The sequence below is a fragment of the Rattus rattus genome, chromosome 1, assembly GCF_011064425.1.
Source record: "Rattus rattus isolate New Zealand chromosome 1, Rrattus_CSIRO_v1, whole genome shotgun sequence".
Classification (NCBI taxonomy): Eukaryota; Metazoa; Chordata; class Mammalia; order Rodentia; family Muridae; genus Rattus; species Rattus rattus.
Window position 1 is genome coordinate 155,489,898 of NC_046154.1, and position 27,434 is coordinate 155,517,331.

At 42.8% G+C, this 27,434-nt stretch overlaps 1 protein-coding gene across 2 annotated transcripts; it reads left to right on the forward strand.

The window, feature by feature from the left end:
• The first annotated feature begins 5,355 nt into the window (after positions 1-5,355).
• Prim1 (DNA primase subunit 1) lies at positions 5,356-20,256 on the forward strand. 2 transcript variants are annotated; one of them, XM_032908806.1, is made up of 13 exons: positions 5,356-5,526; positions 6,139-6,296; positions 8,857-8,963; positions 9,028-9,101; positions 11,001-11,137; positions 12,613-12,671; positions 13,620-13,729; positions 14,377-14,468; positions 14,594-14,732; positions 16,432-16,501; positions 16,982-17,067; positions 19,300-19,398; positions 19,908-20,256. In XM_032908806.1, exons 1-13 carry the CDS (start codon positions 5,424-5,426, stop codon positions 19,925-19,927), a joined length of 1,254 nt encoding a protein of 417 aa, XP_032764697.1. In that variant the 5' UTR covers positions 5,356-5,423; the 3' UTR covers positions 19,928-20,256. The 2 variants fall into 2 exon arrangements, with proteins under 2 accessions (XP_032764697.1, XP_032764687.1); XM_032908796.1 differs by lacking the exon at positions 6,139-6,296 and having other exon boundaries at positions 5,395-5,526.
• Positions 20,257-27,434: the final 7,178 nt, after the last annotated feature.

Below are 27,434 nucleotides of genomic sequence, written 5' to 3' on the forward strand. Positions count from 1 at the left end.
TGGGCCTTGTGGGGAGCTGGTCCCAAGGACCCAAGAGCAGAAGAGCTGACCCCACCCCTTGCTAGCTGTAGTATTTGAGAGAGTGGCCCCTGCACATCCCACATTGCCCAGGAAGCACAGTAGAGCCAGTCCTGGATGCAGGAGCTGCTGGTGAGCTGGCCCCAAGTGGTGGCATGGAGAATAGTCAGGAGAGTTCTCCCCTGGGGTCATGAAAGCAGAAAAGCTAGCAAGGGGTGGGGTCCTCACCTGCTTCTCACCTGGGAGCACAGTAGAGCTGGCTCTGGTGGTGACAGTGGGGGTATGGGTGAGTCAACCTAAGGGCATGATCGTGGGAGGTCTGGCTCCACAGCCCTCTGCCATGTGCCAGAGTGGGTAAGGGAGAGATATCCTCCCTGCCCCTCCACTGCAGAACTCAGGAGAAGCATCCTGCTCCTCACCTGGGCAGCACAGTAGAGCTGGCCCTGATGGCATGGCACAGATAAGCCAGGCATGGCACAGATAAGCCAGCCCCAAGGGCATGAGAGCTGGAAAGTGGTTCTGGCCCTTGCTGGCTGCAGCACTGGGTAACCTACCTGGGGAAGGGCTAGAGAGCTTGCCCAGTTGTGTGGATGCTAGAGAGCCAGTGAGCTGACCAGCTCAGATAACTCTCAGGCCCACGTCCAGGGCTTTGAGTTGGCCCATGTCAACATCTACGTCATCAATGAATTGCTAGAGCACATGAAGGTGTCAGCCCTACAGATCTAAAACTACAGGATCTCCATGACACAGGATATCAGAGAGGAGTCCCAGTGAGGCCCCAGTATTGACAGAGCAGCAGAAGTCAAAGGCCTTGAACCAGTCCCATGACTCATTGCAATGAACATTTGCAAGTAAAGATGTGTGGACAAAAAGGTATGTGGGACACACTGTGACAGACTACAGCTCTCACAACCAGATTTTTTTTTCTTTTACGGGGGAGGTTGTCAGGGTGGAGGGCAGGTACAAGGGAGCAGAGAGATAAGTGGGGTTGGGGTGCATAATGTGAAATTTACCAAAAACCAATAAAAAGTTTTAAAAAAAGAAAGAGAAAAGAAAGATGAATATATTTTTAAAAATACAAAATAAAATAACATGACTATCAAAAATAGGTGTTTAAAAATTAAACTTAAAAAATAAGAAGCAGGGCTGGATACCGACGGCTCAGTGGTTAAGAGCACTGACTGCTCTTCCAGAGGTCCTGAGTTCAAATCCCAGCAGCCACATGGTGGCTTACAACCATCTGTAATGAGATCTGGTGCCCCCTTCTGTAAATAAGTAAATCCTTTTAAAAAAATAAAATAAAATAAAATAAAATAAAAAGAATCTCGAAAAGAATTTTAATCATAAGTTAACTAATTAATTAATTAATTGGATTTTAAAATATGATTTTCAAGTGACACGATACTGAGTGGTCATCAGTCTGGCCATCTAGTCCATAGTGGCGAGAAGATACATCATGTCACCGTAAAGCTGACTGGTATATTAGCACATCGGTAGGAAATGAGCTAACGCCACAGTTTTAAAAGCTCTCTCTGATTCTTCTAATTCATATTTTAGTACTTCTGGGAATTCTGTTTAAGAGACTAACTCTACAGGGTGTGGCCAGAGAGAATAAAAACAGAATTCTAAGTGGAATGGAATTGAGAACCCAGAAATCACTCTATGTATATAGCCAACTGATCATTTTGAAAAAAATGTGTCAAGAACATAGATTGGAGAATGGACAGCGCTCTCTCTCTCTCTCTCACTCTCTCTCTCTCTCTCTCTCTCTTTCTCTCTCAGTAAATGGTACTGGTAAAATTGGATACGCATATAGATATATGCAGAAAAAATGAAAAAACCAAGTACAAAAAAACAACTCAAAATGGATCAAAGACCATTGGGGTAAGGTGGTATCTGAAGGAAACTCACCTGTGATCCTGCCCTGTGGAGGCAGAACTGGGAGAACCATAGCAAATTAAAGGCCAGCATGTTTGCAAACTTTCTAGAAAGGAAAGAAGGAAGGAAGGAAGGAAGGAAGGAAGGAAGGAAGGAAGGAAGAAAGAAAGAAAGAAAGAAAGAAAGAAAGAAAGAAAGAAAGAAAGAAAGAAAGGGAAGAGAGGAGTCGGTCGTAAAGCCATTAAGAGCACTTGCTGCTCTTGCAGAGGACTCAGGTTCAGTTCCCAGCATCACATCTGTAACTGTACTTCCTGGACATTCAGCGCCCTCTTCAGGCCTCCGAGAGCCCAAGCATGCTTGTGATTCACAGACACACTTGCAAACAAAACACCCGTATACATAAAGATAAATAAAATTAATAAAATGTAAATACATTTAAGTACTCATATTTAAATATCAAACTATTACACAGCATCAAAATACTACTTGGTGTGTAAAAGCAATTGCCACTCTAAATCCAGTGATCTGTGTTCCATCCCTAGAAACTACACAGAAGAGAAGGCCAACTCTACAAAACTGTCATCGAGCATCCACACACTCATGTGCCTGAGTGCGTATGTGCATGCGCGCGCAAACACACACACACACACAGTATAAACAATTTTCTAAATCTCATTGAAGTGTCTCATCCAGTTGTCCTGTCCTGCAGGACAGTCAACAAGGCTGCAGAGGGTACCTGGAAGAGAATGGGGAACAAGAGACGCAAAGAAGGACTCCAAGACAAGAGTCTGATCCAGGCGACAATTTTATTTTTCCCAAGGCTAAATTTATACCATAACAGGGGTAACAGAGGGAGGGGGAAGTGGAAAACATTTACGCAGGCCAAGGACACAGTTCTTGTGGTCGGGCAATCAGCTGACGTCAACAGGATGTTAGAAATGTCACAGGTTTGTCATATCTATTAGTCAGCAGGATGTTGGTTTTTTCAGAAAGGTTACAGGTCATCACATTGGGCATCTTGACATCAGATGTATTTCTCAGCAAGGCCACAACTTTATCATATCATTATTCATCCTGACCACCAGATTTGTATTAGTCTTCTGCAGCTGGCTGGGGATTTTCCATGAACCCAGTCATACTTAACTCTAACCATAATAATAACATCAATAATGGAGGGTTTTAAGGGTATTGCTCCCAACATTGAAGGACTAGAACTGAAATGTATCACACTAAGTAAGGCAACCCAGGCTCAGGAAGACAAATGCCACATAGTGTCCCTTGTAAACAGATCCTGGCTTTGATTTTTAGATTTGAATGTTTAACTTGGGATCTCAGGAAGAAAGGATTCATGGGAGGTGGATATTAAGGGGTGAGAGGGATTAAAGGCTAAGGGCAGGGTAAAACAGGAGAGGAGAAGGTGAGAGCTAATGAAGTTCCCTTATAGAAAACCACTACTTTGTGTGTGTGTGTGTGTGTGTGTGTGTGTGTGTGATATATACATACATATACATATATATATACAGATATATATATATAATACTCTTTAAGAGTTGGAACATGGGGGTTGGGGATTTGGCTCAGTGGTAGAGCGCTTGCCTAGGAAGCGCAAGGTCCTGGGTTCGGTCCCCAGCCCCGGAAAAAAAAAAAAAAAAAAAAAAAAAAAAAAAAAGAGTTGGAACATGGGTACCTTTGCACGGACAATACTTACTTCCCCCATAAGACATGAGTTATTAAATGAATGTCTCAGTTCCAAATGTTGGATACCTCCTTATGAGCTATTGTTCAGATAGACTTCAGTGTCCCCAGAAGAACTACTGCCGTTGCTCAGCAGAACCAGATGGTAAGACCCCACTGCTGCTGATAGGGTTGTCTGCAGGAGATCTGCATATGATACAACCAACAACAAGATCCGTCAACATTGTAACAGACAGCACTAATCAGATGCAGTGGGTCAAAGTAAACAACAAAAAGGAGACCCAGGAAGAAGGAGATATGATGGGCCTACCGGAGGGCGGGGGGAGGACTGGGAGAAGAGTCAGGGTGCCTATATTCGAGATACATGGTTTCCAGGCTGGAGAGGTGGCTCAGTAATCAAGTGGCAGGACTGTTCTTCCCGACGACTCTGGTTCAATCCCCAGAACCCACATAAAGACTACACTATTTACAACTCCAACTCCAGGGGATCTGATGCCCTCTTCTGGTCTCCTTTGGTATCAGGCCTATGAGTGGTACACAGACACACATGCAGGCAAAACGCTCATAAACATAGAAATAAATATTTTTAAAAGATACATTGTTTGCATGTATGCATTTGACAAAGAATGAGCAAAAGTTATTCTAACAACAAAGTAAAATTGGTGGTGGAGAAATAGCTCAGCAACTAAAAGCACTGGCTTAGACCCGGATTAGATTTCCAGCACCCACATGGTGGCGCTCACAATGATCTCAGCATACACTAATGATCTCAGCACTTGAAACACAGAGGCAGGAGACTCTCCAATTTGAGCTCAACCCGGGCCACAAAGCAAAACACCACCTTTTAAAAATACATATTTAAAATAGTAAAACACAAAAATGTCAATGCAAAGTTAAACAGACAAAAGAACTCAGACCTATGTTTGCAACCACTGTTCAGAAAATTAAGTTATTTTGTTTTGTTTTGTTTTGTTTTGTTTTTGTTTTTGCGACAGGGTCTCAGAACTTGCTCTGTCGATCAGTTAAGCCTAAAAACCAGAGATATGCCTGCCTCTGCCTCTCAAGTGCTGGGATTAAAGTCCTGCACTACCACTGCTCAAACTGAGAACTAAGTTCTTATGTATAATTTTACAAACGGTGCAAGAAATAAACCTCTCTCTGTCAGTCTGGCAGAAAACCAATCTGTTCTCCTCAGAGACGGTCTGGTTCAAATAACAAACCCTGCGACAACGGGTCCAAAACAGCAATTCACTATTAGCCAACAACTAAGTGTTTCCCCGCTTCTAGTTAGAAATAGCCTTCTTACATCTCTCAGATGAACAGCCTCCAATCGCTGTCTCTTTTCCCTGAGGCCCCTCCCCCGCCCCTTTTTATTATTTATTTTATATGAACTTTTCACATTCCTGTGGGTCTTTGTATTTGTACCAAAAGTGTAAGTTTGACTCACTTGCCATAGAAAACTTAGACTAAATAGCCTTTGATTTTTCTCACGTGGTCTTCATTTCGAATAATGAATACAGTAACTCTGACAATTTTCCAAAACCTCTTTATGAGATATTGATATTATCTCTAAAATATTCATCTTTTGCACAGGACTTTTTAAAATCCTATCATTACTAATCTAAGTCAATATACTAACGGTCTCTCCTTCTCTGGGACAACCCTCTTGCTAAAAAGAGCAGTCGGAGTCCGCCGCACCTGCGAGACTTGCAAGAACTACAATTCCCAGAGGCCTCGGCGGTGGCGTGGGTCCATGCGTGCGCAACCGTGGAGTCCTGTGCTGTTCCCGCCAATTCTCGTGTCAGTCCTGTCCGGGTCTAGTTCCTTACTTCATGGAGCTATTTGATCCCGCGGAGCTGCCGGAGCTACTCAAGCTTTATTACCGAAGACTCTTTCCTTACGCCCAGTACTATCGTTGGCTCAACTATGGCGGAGGTAATGGAGGCTGGAACGGGATGGGTAGTGGGGCTGGGAGCGGTGTGTGAGGAAATTCTGGGCGGGATATCCTTATATACTGTGTAAAGGCCCTCGGTGCCGACGGGAGTTATCTCCATCCCTCCTCACCACCTTTAAGGTACAAAAAGACAGGGGAACCTAATGACCATACTGTGTAAATGAAAGAGAAAAAGGAAGGGACCAACAACAAGCAAGCACGAAGATGTGACCTCCAACCAGGTCCTAGGAAGAAGAAAGGGACCTTCTTCATGGATGACTGGCATTTCGTCTTTGAAGAGTTTACACCTCCTTGTTTATTGGTCCCTAGAAAATGTGAAATTGTATGCCCCTTCAGATTACAGGCTATTTAGAACAGTGCTGGGCACAGGGCACTCATCAAAAATATGTCAGAGAGCCTAGTGATTCATACCTGTAATCCTTACATTCGGAAGGTTGGGGCAGGTGGCTTTTCATGAGTTCAAGGCCAGCCTGGGCTACATAGTAAGTTCTAGGGCAGCCTAGTCTACACAATAAGATTCTATCGTTTAAAAATGTCTTCCTGTTAGTTAAGGTGATATAATTCCCTAAATTGAAATTAAAATTATTTTGCAGTGACAAAGAATTACTTTCAACACCGTGAATTTTCATTCACACTGAAAGATGATATTTACATTCGCTACCAGTCCTTCAACAACCAGAGTGATCTGGAAAAGGAGATGCAGAAAATGAATCCATATAAGATTGATATAGGTGCAGTATATTCTCACAGAGTAAGGAATCTTTTTTGTTGTTTTTGTATTTTGTTTGTATTTTTTTTTTTATTTGTTTCATAAGCCAGAGTGAGTTGGTGCCCCCAAGTTTTGAAGGTAATGTTTTAGAGTCTATTGCTTTTCGGCAAGTAAATTTTAGTCTCGTTTAGACACTCTACTGACTGAAAAATCACTTGGCTGTTAATACCTTGCCTTCTTACTAGGTTTAGAAAAAAAAGGAAGCTTTGGGCTAGAATGTAGCTCATTGATAAGAGTATGTGCCCGGCATGCACAAACTGTTGGATTCCGTGCCTAAGAACGCATAAAGCAGGTGTGATGTGCATTATCTGAGTCCCAGCCTAAAGGAGGCAGAGGCCAGTTTTAAATGCATGAGACCATGTCTTTAAAAAGAAAACATTTGGGGTTGGGGATTTAGCTCAGTGGTAGAGCGCTTGCCTAGGAAGCGCAAGGCCCTGGGTTCGGTCCCCAGCTCCGAAAAAAAGAACCAAAAAAAAAAAGAAAAAGAAAACATTTTTTGCTGGGGTCCTGGCATTACTCCTCTAATCCTGGAGACAGGAGGATCTGTGAGTTGGAGTTTGAGGCTAGCCTCATCCACAGAGTGTACTGGGACAGCCAGGGCTGCCAGAGGCACTGAGGGCAAGGAGCACAACTTTGATTTGGTTGGCTGAAAGCCAAAATAAAACAAACTTATGTTCAAAACCATAAGCCCAAGGCCAGGGATATATTCTATTGGTAAAGTGCTTGCCAAAGGACCTGAGTTGGGAATCCCCAGTACCCATGTTAAAAGCCCTCAAGGCTGGGACAAAAAAAAAAAATCCCTGGAGTTTGCTGGCCAGACAGACTAGCTGAACCAGGGAGAGACCAGAGACCCTGTCTCAGTTAAGTAAACACCCAACCTCAGCCTACACAGGTGCATCTGCAAACACACAGATGCACATACAGTAAGTATAAAAGATTTTGCTAGCGCTTGCCTAGGAAGCAAGGCCCTGGGTTGTCCCCAGCTCGAAAAAAAAATCAAAAAAAAAAAAAAAAAAAAAAGGGGTTGGGGATTTAGCTCAGTGGTAGAGCGCTTGCCTAGGAAGCGTAAGGCCCTGAGTTCGGTCCCCAGCACAAAAAAAAAAAAAAAAAAAAAAAAAAAAAAAAAAAAGATTTTGCTAAATTTCTCAGAAAAGAAGCTAGAATGTATATTAGTCGTAGAATATGTGTTGTGTGAGTTGTGAGACCTTACATTTGAAGGTCAGCCATAGAGCGTGTGTCGTGTGAAACCCTACATTTTATCCCTGTTGAACCAGGGTGTGGGGAACTAACACCATTCTAGTTCTCTCCTTACTACATGAGACCTGGAAGCTCTTAGGATTTTCTGTCAATCTTTTCTCTTCCTAGCTCTGAAAATGTACTACTGTGCACCATGGCATGTGCCTTTTATTGTCCGTTCTGATAGGTATCTATGGACCCTTACAATACCCATCATCTTTATTGTTGGGGAAGCTGTATCTTTTTCTAAATATCCTGTCCTTTTTTTTCAATATCTTATTTTCAAGGATTTCAATGATAGATCATTAAACTCTCTTTGCAGTCTTTTTTTTTTTTTTTTCTTTTCTTTTTTTCAGAGCTGGGGACCGAACCCAGGGCCTTGTGCTTGCTAGGCAAGCGCTCTACCACTGAGCTAAATCCCCAACCCCTTCTCTTTGCAGTCTTAACACTACACACACACACACACACACACACACACACACGCGCACACACATACATACACAGCCATGTATAATCTTGCTTTTGCCAGAAGTTGCCAGAATTGTAGGTATGTACCAAAGCACTCACCAATGGGGTGTGATGTTTTACTGAGAAGCGATTTGGCTGAGCCATATTCTTAGGGACTCTCAGAGCTAAGTTTGCCTAGATCTTTGTCGGGATAAAATCTCCACTAACATAGAGACCTCTGATTAGATCCTAGAACAGTGCCCAACACATCTGGTCAGATTCTTTTGAAAGGAATCCAGTCTCATTCCTGGGTCATCAGTGAAAGCCAACAGCTGTGAGGAGAGGGGCCTGAGTCTCTGGATAAAGAGATGACTCAACAGGAAAAGCACTTGCTTTGGACCTGAGTTCAGACCTCCAGCATCCACATGAAAGCTGGCTATGTCCACACTCGGACTTATGACATCAGTTCTGGGCAGGACGGAGGACACTGGGGCTTGCTGGTAATCAAGGGCAGCCTGGGCTACATGAGACCTTGTCTCAAAACAACAACAGAGATTCATTTGAGGAAGTATTTTTTAATATGTCGAAGGGACCTAAATAAGTATATATGTGTAAAATACCCCTAATAGGGAATTATTTGTATAGACCTTTACTTATTAGAAGCCTAACATAGCTTTGTTATTCATTACAACACCCTATTTTAAGTCCATAAAAAACAAAGCTGCCATCAATTCAGACTGTATGAGCTCCACAGTATCTAAAGTGTCCTAGACGGGGTATTGGGCAGCATCTCTGACTTACTGCGTGTGAATAGACACGGGCAGCCCTTGCAGAACCTGATGCCGTTTTTTATCTGTAGCCCAGCCAACACAACACAGTGAAGCTGGGGGCTTTCCAGGCTCAGGAGAAAGAACTGGTCTTTGACATTGACATGACAGACTATGACGACGTAAGGAGATGCTGCAGGTAAGCGCCTTCCTGCTGGGGTAGGTGATGTTATTGGCAGTGAGTAATGACGGCTGTGTTCCAGTTCCGCAGACATATGCTCCAAGTGCTGGACTCTCATGACAATGGCCATGCGTATCATAGATCGGGCATTGAAGGGTATGTGTCAGTGTGTCATATGTGTCTGTGTTGGGAATATCAGTGTGTCTGTGTAGTGTCAGTGTGTCATGTGTGTCAGTGTGTCATATGTGTCTGTTGTATCAGTGTGTCATGTGTGTCAGTGTGTCATATGTGTCAGTGTGTTGAGTGTTGTATGTGTTAGTGTGTTGTGCATTTCAGTGTGTTATCCACTTGGTCTCTGTATTTCATTATCAGATCTCATACATGTCTAATATTTTCCCCTGAAACATAAGAGAAAAAACAAGGGCTGGAGAGATGGCTCAGTGGTTAAGAGCACTGACTGCTCTTCCAGAGGTCCTGAGTTCAATTCCCAGCAACCACATGGTGGCTCACAAGCATCTGTAATGAGATCTGATGCCCTCTTCTGGTGTGTCTGAAGACAGCGACAGTGTACTTATACATAAAATAAATAAATCTTAAAAAAAAAAAAAAGAGGAAAAACAAGAGAGAAAAATTAGTATTAAAAACGTTAATACAGGTGTATACAAATCAGTGTTTCTTCCCCCAGTACAGTCCGCTGTGGAGCAGCTCTGTGTGCTAGGTTCTATTCTCCATACAAGACATGAAATATAAAGAAACAGTCTTACCCAGGCTGGTTCTAAACTTGCTGCATTGCCAAGGATGACCTTGAACTCCCCCTCGCCCCTCAAATTACAGGACCTCTGAGCTGCTTCCTACTGTTGTGTGGTTTGCCTCACAGCTGCCTCTATTCTATTTCTAAGGGATCCAGTACTATCCTTCTAGCCTCTGTAGGCACCATCACATACACATGAATATTAATGAAAATAAATCAAGGAAGAAATAAATCCTTGGACTGGAGAGATGGCTCAGTGGTTAAGAGTACTGACTGCTCTTCCAGAGGTCCTGAGTTCAATTCCCAGCAACAGCATGGTGGCTCAAAACCATCTGTAATGGGATCCAACACCCTCTTCTGGTGTGACTGAAGACAGCTACAGTATATTAATATATAATAAATAAAAATAAAAAGTTTAAAAAGATTTATTTATTAAAGAAAGAAAGAAATCCTTGTTAGGAAGACAGTGATGGGTAAGAAAGGCCAGTGCTCCAGGTGCATGGCAAGTTGTGGGTAAGTTGGCATGGGGAAAATGAGGAACTGTCACTATGTAAGCATGAGCGCCTGAGTTTGGCTCTGCAGCACCTCTGTAAAAGCCAAGCGTGGTGGCACATACCTAAAACCACAGCACAGGCTGGTGGAGACAGGATTCCCAAGGCTTGCCCAGCCAACCTGTGTAGCTAAATCAGTGAGCTCCACAGGCAGTGAGAGACCTCAGAAGATTGGACGGCAACAGAGGACAAAACCCAGCATCAGCCTCTGAGCTCCCCGTGTACATGCACAGGCATATGTCAAAACCACAAATTAAAAAGTAAAACATGGGGTTGGGGATTTAGCTCAGTGGTAGGGCGCTTGCCTAGGAAGCTAAGGCCCTGGGTTTGGTCCCCAGTCTGGGGAAAAAAAAAAAAAAAGTAAAAGAGGAGAAAGCCTGGTCTGGTGGTGCATAGGAGTAATTTCGAGGGTCAGGGTAGGAGGATCAGGAGTTCAAGAGCAAGTGTAAGACCAGCCTGGGTGGGTTATCTGGATGGTAGCAGTAGACACTTAATTTCTTCCCTCGGGAGGCAGAGGCAGGCTGATAGATGGAGCTCTATAGACAGCCAGGGCTACACAAAGAAACCTTGTCTCAAAAGAACAAACAAAAAGCCATCCTGGGTAACTTAAGACTTTGTCTCAATGCATCACCAGTACCCACCCTGCCTGGGATGGGCACACGTGGAAAGTGAGAGTGTGTGTGGAAAATGTGAGCATTGGATAAGCAAGGTTATAGAGTCGTTTTAAACCCTATTGTTTCTATCACTCCTCAGAGGACTTTGGATTTAAGCACCGCCTCTGGGTGTATTCAGGAAGGAGAGGTGTACATTGTTGGGTCTGTGATGAGTCTGTTCGAAAGCTGTCCTCTGCTGTTCGCTCCGGAATCGTGGAGTACTTGAGTCTTATAAAGGTAATGGTCTCTTAATTAACAGTCTCCATGTCATTCTCTAGAAGATATTACCCAGAACTTTTTTTTAAGATTTATTTAATGTATATGAGTCCACTCTAGCTGTCTTCATGCACCCCAGAAGACGGCATCAGATCCCATTACAGATGGTTGTGAGCTGGGAATTGAACTCAGGATCTCTGGAAGAGCAGTCAGTGCGCTAAATGGCTCAGCCATCTCTCCAGCCCCACAGACCTTTTAATGAAACAGAAAATATATTTTTTATAGCATTCATATCCTAGAGTAAGTGAACTTAGCAATGATCATGTAAAGCCATAATAGCTACTTTTAAAAGATACTTGCACATGTAAGTGTGGGCAGGCACACGTGCACACACACACACATACACACGCGCACGCGCGCGCGCGCGCACACACACACACACACACACACAGAGCTCAGGTAGCATTGCAGGAAAGAATAGAAAGAAAGAGCCAGAGGATGGGGAGACGTCTTCTTGGACATGACATGGCCAATGCACTCGAGTGCTCACTATAGCTGGGCTGTGTTGAAGTCCTTCACATGAGGAGGGTTAGCAACAGTTCATTTCTCATGGATGTAAGAAGACCACCGCCAGGCCCCATTCCTTCATGTGGACGTCCTGAGGGAGGACATGTCCTCATCACTGCTAGTAAGTGGCCCTTGCTCTGGGAAATAACATCTCACCCACACCGGGGCAAGAAACTTCAATTAAACTCAGTGATTCTCAGACATAAATGAGCAGAAAATGGGAAGAAGGGTTTCAATAAGGGAGGGTGGGGAGAGGAATGGGGGTGGTGGTAAAATAACTAAAATTCATCATATAAGTATGTGAAACTCAAATAATATTATATATGATATTATTATAATATAAATATAAATAAATTTTATATATATATGCTGCCATATATATATATATGAATATGTGTGGCATCTCATGACCATAATTCTAGCACTTGGGATCTGAAGCAGAAAGATGGCTGTGAGGTTCATTCAGGTCAGCCTGGGCTGTAGAATGAGACCTTGTCTCCAACATCAGCAACAAGAAGATACTAAATGTTTTGTTGCTAAGCATCCTCCATTGTAACAAAAGGAATTTTGTTAAAGGAAGTTGGAGGTGTTGATACTCTGGGCTGGAGAGATGATGGCTCAGTGGTTAAAGCCACTGTCTACTCTCCCACTTCCCAGGACCTGACCTGGTCTTGCCACCTTTTTAGCTACACTTTTGTCACACACACACACACACACACGCACACGCACACACACGTACACACATACACAAAAGATAAAGTAAATCTTTCTAAGAAAATAAAAAAGCATCCAAGCTTCTGTAATTCAGAATTTAGCCACTGTCTTTGGCTTTATATAGCTTTAAATGGGATAATAGAACCTATTATAGCTGTTTTTAATTTATGCTTTGTAATATACATAAAATTCTTTTTTGGTGGTTTGTTTTTCAGGGTGGTCACGATGTTAAAAAGAAGGTTCACCTAAATGAGAAAGTTCACCCTTTTGTCAGGTCTGTTGGGAAAGACCCAGAGGGTCTCTGGTTTGCCACATGGGCTTGTGGATCCTCTTGCTGCCAGTTTTCACCACCAAGTAGTGTTTCCAGTAACCGTTGCAGCCAACAGCCTCCAACTTTAAGTTGTCCTGTTCCCATGTGTTCTGTCATTTTCAATAACCTTCAGGACTTTAAGAGAAACATGACAGTACTTCCACTTAAAGACAAGAGAAGTGGGTTTTAGAGAACTGTATGGTTTGCTTGACATCACCCGAGCAGTTGTCAACATCTAGCATGTAGGTCCTGGTTTACTTAATTCTAGCTGTTTCTACCCCAGTTTCACCCTGTGACCTTGATAAATGCTGGAGGCACCCCCTGTGTGAATGACGTGGGGACCACATGTGTGTGACCAAGACAAATGGCACACGATGAAGTACATTTGTAAACCGCAGACTAGTGGGGAAGTGGGTACAGTTCAAGACAGGGTTTCTCTGTGTAGCTCTGGCTCTCCTGGAACTCCACCTGGATCTCTACCACTGTTGCATGTCCTATGATGTTAGCAATATAGATTACAGGATTTAAGAAGTAATCATTTAGGCCAGGCATGGTGTAGCACACACCTTTATTTAATCACAATACCAGGGAGGCAGACGCAGTCAGACCTCTACAGAGCCAGCTTGGTCTACACAGTGAGTTCCAAGCCATCCAGAGTTATATAGTGAGACCCTGTCTCAAAAAGACCCAATTTTGTTTAAGAACCAAACCTTTCCCAAATACCTACCTATTCTGTGACAGGTACATGCTAGGCTATTTCTGCTTTCAGTGTCTAGTTTTAAGCTCAACTAACAGAAAGGTCTAGTTCCATTTATCTAGTTATAGAAATTCAGGAAAAATAGTGACCTCACCTAGTAGAATGCCTGTGTACCCTGTTTCTTACTAACACTGTTGTTACTGTCGTTCCTACAGAAAATCTATAAACATAATTAAAAAGTACTTTGAAGAATATGCCTTAGTTGACCAAGATATTCTTGAAAATAAAGAAAACTGGGATAAGATTTTAGCCCTTGTTCCTGAGAATATCCTTTCCTGTGGTTACTATGTAAGCCAGTTGTGTTGGTCTGTGACATATAGATGTGTGCATTTACATAGTCTCTGTGACATTATACATATAGATATTAAACATTATACATATAGATGTGTGCTGCTTGCATAGTCTCTGTGACATTATACATGTGTGCATTTACTTAGTCTCTGTGACATTATACATGTGTACTGTTTGCATAGTCTCTGTGACATTATACATGTGTGCTACCTGCATAGTCTCTTATGTTCCTAGATGTTTAATCTTTTGTTTTATGCAGTTATCTCCTGCACTTCTACATTTTTGTATCACTGGGATACAGTAAGAAATGGAACCATTTTGTAAAATAGTTTTTTCATTTTATAAGTTGTTCCTAGAGTAAGTGGTTAATGAATGAGGAGTCATTTCATTTAGATATGATGTGTCATAAATACCTTCTAATTATGCTAGCATTCTCTTCTGCCAGGTCACTACTATAGTTGACCAAGGGAATTTTCAATGCCATAAATGCTAAGCACTTGTGTTTTAGGAATCATTAATACCTTCTGAATGTGCGAAGCTTCAACATTCTGGTAATAATATGTACTAAAGACTTACTCATTGAATTATCCCAAGTGAGCATGGTCCTTAATGAAGCATCACCAGTTCATGATGAGCTGCAAAAAGGGTTTCAGAGACTTCACAGTTCACCTCAGCGCTGGGAATACCTGAGGAAAGTGGCCAGTGCACCACAGGTACACACCCCTGGGATCCGTAGTCATCAATGTCAGCACAGTTCTAATCGAGTTATGACTGTTTGTGCTTTAAAAATGGTTAAAGTTCCTTCTGATCCTCATTGTGGTCTCGTGTCTGCTTTTAGAATACCAAGAATGATAAGTGCGGCCCCTGGCTAGAGTGGGAGATTATGCTCCAGTACTGTTTCCCACGCCTGGATATCAACGTCAGCAAAGGAGTCAACCATTTACTGAAGAGCCCTTTTAGTGTTCACCCTAAGACAGGTATGATGCAAAGAAAGTAAGGAAAACATTTCTTTCATTCTGTTTTGTGAGACAAGGTCTCACAGTGCAGCCTGGCTGGCGTGGGACTCACTCACAGAAATCCTCCCTCCCGTCTTTGCCTCAGAGTGCTGGGATTAAAGGCATGTGTCGCCACGGCTGCCTTCTTATGTGTTAGCAAGGGTGTCATTAGTTGCGAATGCATGTGTCTGTGAAGTGAAAGGTTGAAGAGTTAACTTGTTGGCTATTATCTACCTATGTTCCCTTTGTTGGTTAAGGAACTACCAAGAGAATTGCTGCTATGTAAAGGTTAGGGTTAAGGGGCATGTAACTCAGTTTGTAGAGTGCTTGCCTAGCACACACAAAGCCCTGGGCTCCATCCCCAGCAACTATAAACTGTGTGTGATGGCACAGGCCTATAATCCCACTAATTAGGAAGAGGACACAGGAGGATCAGTTTAAAGTCGTCAGCAATGTGGAACTTGAGGCCAGCCTAGGCTATCTGACAGCCTTGTCTAAAAAAAGAAAGAAAGGAAGGAAAGAAGGAAGGAAGGAAGGGAAAAGAAAAGGAAAAAACAAACTGAAAGCCTAGAACAAAGATTTTACATATTTGTGACCCAGCACTTAGAAGATAGAAGCAAGAGTTAGAAACCTGGGAGGTGGAAGGAAGGTCAGAGTCATCCTTGGCTACATAGCAAGTTTCAGGCCAGCCAGGGTTCCATAGTGGACCGCATTTCAAAAGGAATCATTGTATACCAAGCTCCTAGATACTCATTTTATGTATTTCCTCGGGTGTCAATTGATAAGATAATGCTACCAAAGGTCACGGGTCAGTCACCAGTATCACCTTTAGAGAAATAATGTTTACTCTATTAGCAAGCAGACATCACAGTCTATTTTTATACAAACTAAGCTGCCTGTTGCTAGATACCATTGTCTGTGCAGCCCATCATCTGACCAAAATATCATTATGGGCACATGACCATGTATTTCCAAAATATTTCGTAAAGATGTACATTGTGGGACTGCTGAGGTGGCTCGGTGGGTAGAAGGCACTTCCAGAGGACCTGAGTTCAAATCCCAGCACCCACGTTACGAAGCTCGCAGCTGCCTATAAACCAAGGGAATCTGATGCCTCTGTCCCCTGCAAGCACCTGCACTCGTGTTCATAGAACACACACAGAGACATTAAATTTCAGATGTCCATTGAGGTCAAGTGTAGCAGTGAATGCATATAGTCTCTTCACTCAGAAGGTTCAGAAGTTCAAGACCAGATCAGGCTACATAATGAGACTTTAGTTCAAAACAAGCTCAGTGTGGTGTCTCATGCATATAATTCATCCCAGTACCCAGGCAGAGACAGAAAGATGGTTGCAAATTCAAAGCCAGCCTTCTCTACATGGCAGTGCTTCAAGAATGATTAGGGCTATATAGTGGGACCCTAGCTCCAAAAACTGTATTTAAAACAAAAGTCCTTGTAATAGCAAAGATTTTGAAAAAAAGACTTGCCTCGTGTGTGTGTGTGTGTGTGTGTGTGTGTGTGTGTGTGTGTGTGTGTGTGTGTGATACTAAGAATTGAACCCAGGACCTTAAGCATGCAAGTCACTAAACTACATCCCCAGAACTTTGTAAATTTTAACCAAAAATAATTCAGAGACACAACAACCCACAGTCATGCATTTATAACCTCTGGCTCTTACAGGTCGCATTTCTGTGCCTATCGATTTTCAGAAAGTGGATCAGTTTGATCCATTTGTTGTTCCAACTATAAGGTATGTTCCCAATCAGTGATCATTCCTCATTTGTGACTTTTTTTTTAATTTTAAATAGATTATACATGATCCCTAGACGGAGAAGTAATGAATGACATGCCGTGATCCAGAGACAGAGGCAGGAAGCTCCCAAGCTCTAGGTTGGGGAGCAAGAGTGTAGCTTAGTTGGATGGCATATATAATAGCAGGTATGTGGTATACACCTGTAACCTCAGGCCTCAGAACTCAAGGCTGTCCTTGACTACATCACAAGTTCAAGGCCACCCTGGTATACATGAGACCCTACTGAGCTGGCACGTTGGTTGTTTGCCTGTTGTTACGTGCCACAAGTGCCAGAGCCTTTTACATATGCAGGCAGCCTCTCTACCACTGAGCTGTACCTCAGACACATGGTTTTCCCAGAGGATTTTGAGTGCTTGTATGCCACTGGGTGATGTGGGACCAGGAACCAACCCCAAAGTTCTTTTGTGTGGCTTACAGTGCTATCTGCCGGGAATTGGATGTGGTTTCCACCAATGAGAAGGAGAAGGAGGAAAATGAAACTGACAGCAGACACAGAGTCAGAGGTAAGCTACTGTGCCAAGGCTTCCTGAATGGGCAGCTTTTTGCCTGTCTGCACTCCTGGAGGCAACAATCCTTAGAAGCCAGCCACCCTAGGCCGCTATCTGTCCTAAAACCAGCTCCATGGTAAATTCTGTTGTGGAGTGCTTTCTCTGGTTAGATATATTCCCAAGCAGTTCGTTTTCTGGTTTTAGAGTTGTTTGAAATGGGATATTTGGGGCTGGAGAGATGGCCCAGTAGTTAAGAGCACTGGCTGTTCTTCCAAAGGACCCCAGTTCAATTCTCAGCACCCACATGGCAGCTCACAGCTACCTGTAACTCCAGTCCTAGGTGATCCGACCAAAGACATGCATGAAACACCAATGCACCAAAAAATAAATAAAATTTTAAAAAAAGTTAAATGGGATATTTTTCCTAATTTCTTTTTTTTTTTTTTTTTAATATTTATTATATATGAGTACACTATAACTGTCTTCAGACACCAGAAGAGGGCATCAGATCTCTTTACAGATGATTGTGAGCCACCATGTGGTCGCTGGGAATTGAACTCAGGACCTCTGGAAGAGCAGTCGGGCCTCTTTCCAGCCCCCTAATTTCTTTCTCTGAGAATACATTATCGGTTGATATAAAGGCAGACTTTGTACCCTGCAAGTTTTCTAGGATATTCTAGAGAGTCTTTAAAGAATCATGTCATTGGGGTTGGGGATTTAGCTCAGTGGTAGAGCGCTTGCCTAGCAAGCGCAAGGCCCTGGGTTCGGTCCCCAGCCCCGAAAAAAAAAAGAAAAAAGAAAAAAAAAAAAGAATCATGTCATCTGTAAATACAGATAGTATGACTTGTCTTCCTCCTTTCCTGTTTTTATCAACTTTAGGTCTATCTTTTTTGTAACTGCTGGAGCTAAGATTTTGAGCACTGTATCAAATAAAGAGTAGAGGAGGTAATGAGAGAATTCTCAGCAGTTAAGAGAGCAGGCTGCTCTTGCAGAGGACCCAGGTTTAATTTCCAGCCCCCACTGTAAGAGCTGGTTGTAACTCAGGTCCCAGGAGTGCCCTTTTCTGGCTTCAATCGGTACTGCATGCATGTGGCACAGAGACACATTCAGGCAAACACTCATACACATGAAATTAAAGGAGTCTAAAAAGGCAAAAGAAATAAGAGGGAAGGCAGGCATCCTTGTCTTGTTCTTGATTTTTAGAGGAAAAGTTCTTGGTCTGTCTCCACTTTACATAACGTTGTCTATGGGTTTATTATATATAACCTTTATCGTTCTGAGGTCTGTTCCAGCTATAGTCTCTACAGCTTTGATCATGAGGGCACACTGAACTTTGTCAAATGCCTTTTCAGCATCAGTAGAAACCCGTGCGGTTCTGCCTTGAGTTTATTTATACGATGCATTACATTTATTGATTGCATATGTTGAACCAAACTTGCCTCTCCGGCAGGAAGCCTACTTATTCGTAGTGTATAATCTTCAATGTGTCCCCGATTCAGCTTGCAAGTATTTTGTTGAGAATTTTTGCATCGATGCTCATCAAAGAAATTGGTCTGTAGTTGTGTGTGTGTGTGTGTGTGTGTGTGTGTTGTTGTTGTTGTTGTTGTTGTTGTTGTTGTTGCTGTTGTTGTGGTTGTGGTTGTGGTTGTGTCTTTACCTGGTTTTGCTACTAGGATAATATTGCCTTCATAGAATGAATCTGGTGGTGTTCCTCCTTTTCTGTTTGTGGAACAAACTTTTTAAAAATTGGTATGAGATAATCCTTGATAAGTCAAACATGGTGCACATGCCTTTAGTCCTAGCACTTGGGAGGCAGAGGCTGGAGAGTATCTGGGAGTTCAAGGTCAGCCTGGTCAACAAAGGGAGTTCAGGACAGTCAGAACTACACAGAGAAACCCTGTCTGTCTCAAAAAACTAGAGGGGCTGAGACATCAGTGCCTCTGTCCAGCTTCCATTTGTGGTATTCTATTCATGTCTCCTGGACTTTTTGGTATGTGATGTGCATCTAGAAATCCTTCTACTTCTTCTGAGTATAAGTTTTCATACTAATCACTACCGAGCCTCAGTATTTTGGAGGAATGTGTCAAAATAACACCTTCTGTTCTCTGTTTGATTCATTTATATCTCCTATTACGTTGACTAAAGGTTTGTCAGTCTTACTAACTTCTTCAAAAAACTGTTTGTTCTAAAATATTCATGTTCTTTCTGACAGTGTGCTTGTTCTAATGTACATGTCTTATGACTTAGATTATAAAAGGACCAGCCTAGCACCATACGTGAAAGTATTTGAACAGTTTCTCGAAAACCTGGATAAATCTCGGAAAGGGGCACTTCTCAAGAAGAGCGGTAAGACGAGCTTCCCCTTGTCTTTGTAAAACTAATCTTTGTCTAATCTAGTTAAAAACAAATTACTGATTTATTGTGATTTTAGTTGGGTGTTTTTTGTTGCTTTACATTTATTTATTAGCTCTGTGTGTGTGTGTGTGTGTGTGTGTGTGTGTGTGTGTGTGTGTGTGTGTGTGTGTGTGTGTAAGTCAGAAGACAGCTTGCAGTGGCTGGTTCTCTCCTCCCACTCACGCAGGTCCTGGGTTTTGAACTCCGGTCTTCAGGCGTGACAGCAAGCACCCACACCCACTGAGCGGGCTTGCTGCCAAGTCTTCTGTATTCTCATTCTGCCCTGGATCAGCCTATAATTTGGACTTCAGCAAGTGTGAAAACAGGTCTTTGTATGTGGTGTGAATTAACAGCTTGAAACAACGCAAAATAGGGAGATAAATGGTTTTATTTTCCTTTACTAATTCTTTCACTTAAACTACATTTTTACTTTTAAAATTTTGTTTTCTATTTTGTTTTAGATTTACAAAAAGATTTCTGAAGAAAACAACCCAATCAAACCAATGTGAATGCCTTCTACATTCAACCATGGAGCATTTAGTCAATGCAGTAGAATCGTCAGTGTGACTGAATCCTTAAAGCAGAGCTTTCTTTCTTTTCTTTCTTTTTTCTTTTTTTCGGAGCTGGGGACGAACCCAGGGCCTTGCGCTTGTTAGGCAAGCGCTCTACCACTGAGCTAAATCCCCAACCCCTCAGAGCTTTCTTTTGAGAAATCATTTATGTCAAAGAGACCTGGTTTCTGAGACCAAAGAGGGTGTCAAGGGCCCTGAAAGAAACAATAAATCAAGGAATAAGTGCACTGCAAAAGTCTGTAAAATGTATTGTGTAAAAACATAATCCTTAGGCTTCTGGTGTACTCAGTTCTACCCGTCACTGTACAGAGGCATAAGTGAGCAGGAGTTTGGCCAGAACTTCTATTTTAGCACTCTGGAATCCTCCCTCACCTCCATGGTTTTATATAAATGACAGCCTTGTCCTTCAGCCGTGTAAGTTAGTCATGGCTCACACCTATGATCCCAGCACTTGGAAGTCTGTAGCAAGCTTGCTCTCATCTGTCCTCTCGTCCCTTCCCCGATCTGGATTCCCCTCCCCGCTTCGGATTCCCCTCCCCCCTCTCTAATGGCCGGCCTCTACTCCACTCCTCCCCTCCCCTCCCCCCTGCCCATCCCTCCTCTCCTCTCTCTCTGCCTTTCTCTATCTCTATTACCCTCTCAACTCCCCTCCCTATGCCCTGAATAAACTCTATTCTATACTAAAGAAATTGCCTCAGACCATGCAGGGCCAGGCTCAGCTACACCACAATCCATTTAAATTAGTCATGGTTCTTTAAAGGAACAGAACACATGTATATGCCAGTGAGGGAATGGACTTGTTCATGAGAAGGAAGAGCTCCCTTCTTCCGTGTCCTTTACATAGAAGGTGTGACCTCTTCAAACTAGCCAGATAGAGTTGGGGTGGTTTTCCCACTTCAGTGATGTAATTAAAAATCCCTCACAGGTGTACCCAGCGCTTGGTTTTAGCAAATTCCGGTGGCCAAGTTGGCAGCTGACAACACTGCTCAGTTTGATCTGCTTTGGTTTTGCTTTTTAACCATTTTGTCTGCTTGTTTTGAGAGAGGGGGTCGGTTGGGGATTTGGCTCAGTGGTAGAGCGCTTGCCTAGCAACCACAAGGCCCTGAGTTCGGTCCCCAGCTCCGAAAAAAAAAAAAAAAGAAAAAAAAAAAAAAAAAAAAAAAAAAGAAGGTGTCAACTCTAGATCAAGCTGACCTGGAACCTGTGGCCGTCCAACTTTGTCAGCCTCCTGGGGGCTGGAAAGAATGCCTGGTTCTTTCCGTTTTCTTTTTTCTTTTCTTTAGATTTATTTACTTTATTTATAAATATTAGAGCACACTGTTATTGTCTTCACACCAGAGGAAGGCAGCAGATCCCATTACAGATACTTGTGATCCCAGATGCTTGCTGGAAATTGAACTCAGGACCTCTGGAGGAGCAGTCATCTCTCCAGCCCCATTTACTAATGTTTTCAGTCAGCATGTAGGAGAATGAGTTTCACATTTCCCTTTTGTTACCTCCGACAACTCATGCATACATTTACGTTATACTTTCCTTTCTTGTCACCCTCTGCTTTCCCCCAAATAGAACTCCCTTTGTCTTTCATGTCAAATGTTTTCTTTGGCTCTCTTGTCCCTCCTTAAGATAATTTTTAACCGGGGCTGGAGAGGTGGCTCAGCGGTTAAGAGCACTGACTGCTCTTCCAGAGGTCCTGAGTTCAAATCCCAGCAACCACACGGTGGTTCATAGCCATCTGTAATGAGATCTGATGCCCTCTTCTGGTGTGTCTGAAGTATACTCATATACATAAAAATAAATAAATAAATCTTTTTTTAAAAAAAAAAGATAATTTTTAACCAAATAACTAAAGCTACCGAGATTTCCAAAGATGAACAATATTAGGGCTTAATAGAATGTTATCAAGCATTTTCAGTCTTAGTGCCTTTTTCCCTCAGCACCTGGATGAATTCACAAAGAAGCAACTTAAAAATGTAACCAACTTGGTCTGGAGCGGTGGCTCAGTGACTAAGAGCACTAGGTGCCCTTCCAGAGGACCTAGGTTTAATTCCTAGCACCCACATCGCAGCTCACAACTGTCTATAGCTCCAATTCCAGGAGATCTGAATCTGCCTTCACCCAGACATATATGTAGGCAAAACACCAATGCACATTAAAAAAATAAAAAGGAATCATTGAAAATGTAGCCAACTTAACCAAAAGAAAAAAGCTACTGTAAGGGGTGAGGACATAATGACACTGGACTTTCATCCCAGCACAGGTAGGCAGATCTCTGAATCTGAGGCAGCCTGGGCTACATGTCAAATTCCATGCCAGCAGAGTTAAGAGCCACATTCATGAGACCTTGTCTGAAAAAATTTACTCACCTACTCTTAAAGGGAAAATATTAAAAGCCATTTTGCAAAATTCCTTATTTAAGTTTCTATATACTCTGGATTACTTAGTCTCAGCTTCTAAGAAATAGTGGATCAATTTAAACTTCTACAATACAGAATAATAATTATCTAATTGTGCTATAATAATTACCGGGCTATAGAGATGGGCTCAAAGTTCCTGGCTTTTTTTTTTTTTTTTATTAACTTGAGTATTTCTTATGTACATTTCGAGTGTTATTCCCTTTCCCGGTTTCCGGGCAAACATCCCCTTCCCTCCCCCCCTAACTCCTGGCTTTTGTGGACATTGTACAAATGTGCTACAAAGACACCCAGACAAAATACCCATGCAAATAAAAGACAGGAAATTTTAAAAGATAATTTCTTTTTAAACTTTTTTTTTTTTTTTTTTTTTTTTTTTTTTTTGAGCTGGGGACCCGAACCCAGGGCCTTGCTTTGCCTGGCAAGCCCTACCACTGAGCTAAATCCCCAACCCCTAAAAAGATAATTTCTAAGCCAGGCGTGGTGGTGCAAGCTTTTGTGCCCAGCCCTCAGGAGGCAGAGACAGGCGTATCTCTGAGTTCAAGGACAGCCTGGTCTACAAAGCAAGCTATTACACAGAGAAACTGTCTCAAAAAAAAAAAAAATTACTAAAGACTCATTGGGGTTGTTTTTTTTTTGGGTGGGGGGGGTGGTGATCGACACAGGATTTCTCTGTATAGCCCTGGCTGTCCTAGAACTCTTTATAGACCCAGACTGGCCTCCGACTCTACTGGCTGCTCTTGTGTGTCAACGTGACACAAGCTTAAGTTATCACAGTGAAAGGAGCTTCAGTTGAGCAAATGCCTCCATGAGACCCAGCTGTAAGGCATTTTTTCAATTAGTGATCAAGTGGGGAGGACCCAGCCCATTGTGGGTGGTGCTGTCCCTGGGCTGGTGGTCCTGGGTTCTAGAAGAAAGCAAGCCAAGAAAGCCAGGGGAAGCAAGCCAGTAAGTAACATCTCTCTATGGCCTCTGCATCAGCTCCTGCTTCCTGACCTGCTTGAGTTCCAGTCCTGACTTCCTTTGGTGATGAACAGCAATTTAGAAGTGTAAGCTGAATAAACCCTTTCCTCCCCAACCTGCTTCTTGGTCATGATGTTTGTGCAGGAATAGAAACCCTGACTAAGACAAAGTCAAATCTTTTTTTTTTTTTTTTTTTTTCTTTTTTTCTGGAGCTGGGGACCGAACCCAGGGCCTTGCACTTGCTAGGCAAGCGCCCTACCACTGAGCTAAATCCCCAACCCCAAATCTTGTTTTTTTTTTTTTTTTTTTAAGTAATAATTGTATAGCTCTTGAGCAGAACCACCCAAAAATATTGACACTAAATTGGAGTTTCAAACTTTAGCCAGTGTGCAAGAAAACAATAAACTACAAGCTGGAGAAATGATAAAGGGAAAAATCCACTTGTCACACAGCATGAAGATCGTTTGGATCTCTAGAACCATGTAAATGCTGGGTGCAGTTATCATGAATCTGTAATCCCAGCAGCTTAGGAGAATTAGACGGGAACATCCCTGAAGTTCAAGGGTCAGCTGGCCTGGTCATATAGGTGAGCAAAAGACCCTGTCCCTTCAGGGGTTGGGGATTTAGCTCAGCGGTAGAGCACTTGCCTAGCGAGCGCAAGGCCCTGGGTTCGGTCCCCAGCTCCGGAAAAAAAAAGAATAAAAACAAAAAAAAAAAAAAAAAAAAACCTGTCCCAAACAAGCCAAAGTTCAAGATTGCCCCCTGGGGATGGAGAGATGACTCGGTGGTGTAGAGCACTGATTGCTCTTGCCAAGGTTGTGAGTTCAATTCCAGCAACCATATGGTAGCTCACAACCATCTGATGCCCTCTTCTGGTATGTCTGAAGACAGTGAGTGACAATGCACTCTCATACATAAAAGAAATAAAATCTTTTTTAAAAAAAAGTTTAAAGAAAGATTGTCCTCTGACCTTCATGTGTGTCTCTGTGTGTGCAAGTGCACATAATAGGTCTCTTCCTAGGCTAGACTTACCAACAGACTTAGAAACAATCCATGAGCCCAAGTAGCCTCAACACTGTCCTGGTCAGAAGAACTAGCATGTACTCCTCTGTTATGTATTCCAGGAAGTCCCAGTCTCAAAGGAAGTATCAACTGCTAAATCCAAGGTTGGTTTAAGAAAAGAAAAAACTGGTGGTGGTGAATGTCTTTAGTCCCAGCACTCAGGAGGCAGAGGTAGTGGGATCTCTGAATTGGAGGCCAACTTGGTCTATCTACATACTTCCAGGACAGCCAGAGCTACACAGAGAAACCCTGTCAAAGAAAAGGAGGAGGAAAGAAAGAAAAAAAACTTGAGTGTGAGGAAGTTTCACACCAGCACCACTCCCCTTCACTCACTCAATTTCAGAAGAACTGAGTCTTCCAAATTAGTTACTCATGAATAGAAGTAGATGGACATTCAACTCTCCATCCTCCTGCTTCAGCTTCCCAAGTAGATGGGCCACAGAGCCTGGTTTAGCTACACTTTTTTTTTTTTAAAGGCCATACCTCTTTTTTTTTTATTCATTTATTGTATATAAGTACACTGTACCTGTCTTCAGACACACCAGAAGAGGGCATCGGATCTCATTACAGATGGTTGTGAGCCACCATGTGGTTGCTGGGAATTGAACTCAGGACCTCTGGAAGAGCAGTCAGTGCTCTTAACCGCTGAGCCATCTCTCCAGCCCTAGCTACACTTTTAATAGTAATAAACAGTCCTGTGCATACATTACCTGTTGCCTTTCTAGCTGTCCTTTGGAGCAGTAAGGAGTATCCTCATCTCACAGATGAAGGCAAAAGTAGGTTACATAGGCTAAATGGTTCATGTGGGATTCAAAGATTGCAAAATAGTTTTGAAGGGGATGGAGGGTTGGTCTTATTTAGCCCAGGCTGGGTTCAAACTTTAACATGTAGCCAAGAATACCTTACCCTGAACCTCTGACTCCCATATGCCAAGTGCTGACATTACAAGCTTTCACCATCATGCCTGGTTTTAAGAAGTACTGGGCATGGAACAGTGCCTTCACATATGCTGCAAAAGCCTAACAACTGAGCTACAGTCCCACATCTGTTCCCAGTCACTCTCGGTCTCTCCTGTCTGTGATTTCATCATTTCCCAGTCTTTGTAAAGTCTGCTACTCCAACAAATCCTCATTTTCATTCCTTATACTCAAAGTCTCAAAAAGTTTTATATTTTCTGTTTTTATGAGTATGGATGTAGCATTGCCTGAGGATATGACTGTGCACCCTTACATTCAATGCCCCCAGAGTCCAGAAGAGGACTTGGAATTCTCCAGGAGTTTAGTTACAGACAGAAGTGCTGAAGACTCTGGGAATCAAATCTTTGCCCTCTGAGACAGCAGCTAGTGCTCTTAACTGTGAGTCTTCTCTTCAGCCCAGATTTTGATAACATTAAGTTTCAAACCAGGGACAAATGGCTGAGATGCCTAATTAGCATATCAAAGTGGACAGGGCCTCCAGGCTCTCCCAGGATCCCTTAGTCCCCACCTGTTACAGGGTCTGGCTGACCCACTATGCCCTCTACCTGAACTCTCTAGCCCACGGGCTGGGCTACCCTTCCCCCTTCCCACAGAGGCTCTTTCTTGCATAATCCAAACGTTTTGATTACCCATCCTTTTTGTACCTTTGGGTTCCAGGCTGCTACATCTGGTTCCCCTTCTCCTTCCCCTTTTCCCTCCCCCTACATGGGCAAGGTCAGTCTGGTCATGTCCACTGGACTGGGGAATCACTCTGCCCCCGCCTCTGCTCTCCCACATGTTTATAATGAACTTTATCCTCCTCCATACCTAAGGGAAGTCATATCCTTTCCTTTTTATTTCTTTTTCATTCTTTGTTTATGTGTACTTGATGTGTGTGTAGTCGGTGGAGTCTGTTCTCTTCCACCTTTCCATGGGTCTCAAGGATGGAAGGTCACCAGACCTGCACAAGTGCCCAAACAGGCTGAACCAGCTGACCAGCCCAAGCTTAAGGTTCCTTTCAGATGTTTAACTTTCTCAATGCTTCCTAGAAAACATAGCCAACCAAACAAATAAGTGTTAAGTTAGCCAGATATGATGGTGTCCAGCTGTCATCTCAACACTTTCCAGGACTACCCCAAGTTTGAGACTAGCCTGGACCTATGGAAAGCTTGCATTAAAAACAAACAACAACAGGTGAGCTAAGTAATTCAGGTTTAATATTGTTGAATCTTTTTGTAGAACTAAAAGATGGTGTGTAAATCAGTTAACTATTTCTTTCACAAAATATTGGTTTTGTAGTATATTCTACTTTCAAAGAGTATGAGGTTTTGTTTGTTTTGAGATAAGCTCTCAATATCTAGCCCAGGCTGGCTCCAAATTTGCTAGGTTCAGAGGCAGGTGGGTCAGCCTGGTCTATACAGCACAGGTCTATACCTTGTCTCAAAAACACAAAGCTGGGTCGGGCTTCATAGCCCGGTCTTTAATTCCAGCACTCTGGAGGTAGAGGCAGGTGGATTTCTATGAGTTGGAAATCAACCTTGTCTCAACAAAACACTGCACACACAAAATTCACTGTGTTGACGCTTTGGAGAGGATGACTTTGAGCTTTTGATCCTGTCTCTGCCTCCCAAGTGCTTGATTGGGCTCGCACCACTTGTGCGATTTTATGTGGTGCTGTGGATGGAGTCCAGGACTTTTTTTTTTTTTTTTTTTTTTTAAGATTTATTTATTTCATGTATGTGGGTACATTGTCACTGCCTTCAGACACCAGAAGAGGGCATGAGATCCCATGACAGATGGTTGCGAGCCACCATGTGGTTGCTGGGAATTGAACTCAGGACCTCTGGAAGAGCAGTCAGTGCTCTTAACCACCGAGCCATCTCCAGCCCCCAGTACAGGACTTCTTGCATGCTACGCAATCACTCTACCAACCGAACTACATTCCCAGGCTCAAGTGTGGGTTTTTAATGTATAGTCCTGTGACCCTAAAATTTTTAGAATATCTGAGAAGTGCCCAGGGTATC

Bases quoted from the DNA above. Each gene is read 5' to 3' on its own strand.
- Prim1 (XM_032908806.1), top strand. From the start codon at position 5,424: ATGGAGCTATTTGATCCCGCGGAGCTGCCGGAGCTACTCAAGCTTTAT. The intron at 12,672-13,619 runs GTCTGTTGGGAA...TCGTTCCTACAG, and splicing joins AAAGTTCACCCTTTTGTCAG to AAAATCTATAAACATAATTA. The intron at 17,068-19,299 runs GTAAGCTACTGT...CTTATGACTTAG, and splicing joins CAGCAGACACAGAGTCAGAG to ATTATAAAAGGACCAGCCTA.